Genomic DNA, 3,427 nt, shown 5'->3' with positions numbered 1-3,427 from the left:
GGTCTTGTCCTGATTCAATTTAGAATTCACTTGTAATGAGCATTCTAGCGAAAGTTACATTAGTAATATCGAAATTGCATTACGAATACATTACATTACAGGTATACAAACTCACAAAATAAACATGAAACTTTTAGCCAGCATTCTAGCGAGCATTAAAGCGAAACGTCGTTAAATTTGTTCCAAGCTTTTTCGTAAGCACAGCAATTTTGTCACTGTTTTGCCCATCCATCTCCGCCTGCACTTTCCGCACGCAGCGACGGTCGTGCGTCACCTACATCGATTTAGAATACCCAAATCGATGGCGATGGTCCCCTAGAATGATCTCGTTATGATTGGTTATTTGGATTCTTTTTGTATTTTTTATGTCAACTCCAAATTTGTTACTTTTACGGTCATCCCGTAAAACCATATCGAAAATAGAAACTGAGACACGGATGCACAGAAAACCAGAAAAAGAGACCAGCGCTGGAATCGAACCCAGGTCAAAAAGACAAAAAACAAAAAGACGTAAGAAATATAATACAGGATAATATTTCTGAGAGATCTGTGCCCAGCAGCGGGATGTATATAGGCTGGGTTGAAGATATATAAAACATAGTTTTACAGCAATCAATTTAATTCATTAATATCATAGTGATAATTGACCTAGTGACTGTTGTGGGAGTTCATTCACTGTGGAATTCTTTCGGGGACGCTTGTGTCCAGCAGTGGGCGTCTTTCAAGTGATAATGATAATGATGATGATGATTACATACAGAGCTAATCCTCTAGGCACGGATTAGATATCTGTATGCGGCCGCTTTCGTCCACAAACACGGGCGTTTGGTGTCTAATATACTGCATCAGCAAGTCATAATCCACACCAATCACTTCCACGTCAAATCGGTTATCCGAAATCATCTGAAACAAGAAAAAACTGTTAAGTTGAATCAAACACAACTTAAAAACAGTGGCGTGATTTCCCACTATTTAAGCTCCCGTAAGATATTTTGAGAATTACAAAAAAAGTTTGCGAGTGCGGTGGGACGCTACCGTGTGCTACCGTGTATCGTCGTCGTTTGAAAAAGATCTTCCGAGATGATTGAAATCGACTACTAACATAACAGTAACATTGCGCGAAATTTGCAATAACGCATACCTATTATTCGTTTTTAGGGTTCCGTACCTCAAAAGGAAAAAACGGAACCCTCATAGGATCACTTTTTGTCCGTCTGTCTGTCAAGACCCTTTTTTTCGGGAACGCGTGGAGGTATCAACCTGAAATTTATATCAAATACTGAGGTCTACTGTTCCTTGGACCTATAAAAATATTAAACTTCTTAACCAACGCAATCAAAAGATGTAGCCGCTTATGCTGCAAATTTTCGAAACTCGCAAGAGAACAAAACCTACAGGGTACTTCCCGTGAACTCAGAATCTTGAAATTTGGTATGAAGGTGGCTATTATAACACAACTTACACAACCAACTAGAAAAGTCTGAAAATCTTGATTTTTTATGTCTGTCTGTAAATATCAATGATCAATATAATCTGACCCCACACTGCGTACATTTTGCTTAAGAGTAGGGCTCTGCATACACTGGATGTTTTAAATCACTCGGAAAAAGCGAGAAATATCTTCAAGACACGATTCCTGTTTACATTCACATACTTACCTATAAATGTGTACGGAACCCTCGATGCGCGAGTCCGACTCTTTAGTTAACTTAGAAACCAGCCCATAACGTAAATTAGATAGCTAAAACCATAACACAAGCTCATAAAAAGCTACAAACATTTTTTATCGAAACACGAAGCGATTCTCACCGTATAATTTCCACCACCTGCGCCTATAAAGTCAGTAGTGATTACTCTATAATACTTTTCAGGTACTAATGACTTGTATCTAGGTACGCTACAGTCTATACAGCGCACAGAAGCGCTTATTACTCGGCTGCCTTTGGGCCGGGACCCGTCAAATACGGTTTTCATGCCTGTAAAAGGATTATGTAATAAGTTGTTCTTAGATGAATGATTGGTCTCGCGCGCTCGCTCGACTAGATACCGCGCTAACTAAAAACAAAACGTTCGTGAATGCGGCAACTCAATATTGTAGTGTGCGTAAGAACGGTGTAAGACAATTTGCAAGGATGCTAGTGTGCGTGACGAATTGTGTTGCCAGCTGCTCCACTGTTACCCGAATTATTGGGAAAATAAATTATTCTGTGGTCTATTAAGTTACTGGTTACAAAATGTATCTTGGGAAATACTTAGAAATTAAGAAGTAATTAAGAGTGAATGTATTAATATGTTTGTGTATAGGTTAGGCGTAAAATGGTAGGTATGATGTAGGTATATCAATCACTCACACACCAGGCCTCACTTTTAATTAAAAAATATATATTTAGGACGTTCAATATTTACAAATCATTACTGAAAATTCATGGACTGAGTCACCAAACTAAGAAGTTTGCGTACTTAACACGTTGCACCTATAGTTAAACCTAATATAATGTACAGGTAATTAAGACTAAAATAAAATAATTGTTACAAAATATACATACATAGGTACATGCATACATACATACTTACATACACGCTTGAAAAACATAACCCTCCTTCGGGCAGTCGGGTAAAAGTTAACATTTCAGAAAAATATGTAAAATAAAAAAAAATTTTTTTTTTTTCCCGTAATACCTAAGTAATCAGCTGATGGGCTTGAATGGGGAAGACGAAAAACATTTTTAAATTTTAAGACACATTCACCCCTTTATTAAATAGTGTCGGGTAACAATTTATACACCTTCATGTATAATATAACAAAGATAAACATTAAATAATATAGAACTAGGTTATGTATATATAAATAATTACGTTAGATAACTAAATAAAATAAGTTATTAAAATTTATCATCATTTCATGATGATAACAATAAAATTCAATTTATTAAATCTCAACACGGGGAATTTGATTCTTGTGTACGCGGCAACAACAGAATGGGGTTTAGGGTTCATGTATTTATTTTGTAATTTGAAATTTAACGATATTTACTGATGGTATGTGATCCCAGTGTCCTTCTTATTTTCTTGTAGTAATATTTTAAACAGTTTCACTGCGAACTCTGGCATTTTACTTCGGTTTAATGACCAAAATTAACAAAATTCGGGACATGCACATTACGCACAGTTGGCAACGCGAACGACTGACTCGCCTCGGGCTCAGGTACGCCGATTTCGGCGTACTATTTTGTTGCCGCAATTTGACAAGTACGCGGCGGTATCTAGTCGAGCGAGCGCGCGAGACCAATAATTCATCTAAGAAGTTGTTTATTCTAGATATTCATTCGACTGCCATTCACTAAAGCTACCGAACAAAGAGTAATTAAAATCGAAAGTGTCTTCTCAACTTCAAAAAACTCATCGAAGGGGTTTTTATTAAATATCA

General features: G+C 36.8%; 1 protein-coding gene across 1 annotated transcript in view; it reads right to left on the bottom strand.

Moving 5' to 3' along the window:
- Positions 1–601: 601 nt before the first annotated feature.
- Positions 602–3,427, bottom strand: part of LOC141439049 (apyrase-like) — a 53,365-nt gene continuing 50,539 nt past the window's right edge. Inside the window, exon 11 of the mRNA XM_074103164.1 lies at positions 602–903. Coding sequence (XP_073959265.1) covers positions 763–903 — 141 coding nt within the window. The 3' untranslated portion in view covers positions 602–762. The remainder of the gene's footprint in view (positions 904–3,427) is intronic.

This window comes from Choristoneura fumiferana, chromosome 20 (genome assembly GCF_025370935.1).
Source record: "Choristoneura fumiferana chromosome 20, NRCan_CFum_1, whole genome shotgun sequence".
Classification (NCBI taxonomy): Eukaryota; Metazoa; Arthropoda; class Insecta; order Lepidoptera; family Tortricidae; genus Choristoneura; species Choristoneura fumiferana.
This window is presented reverse-complemented; position numbering and strand designations above follow the sequence as displayed.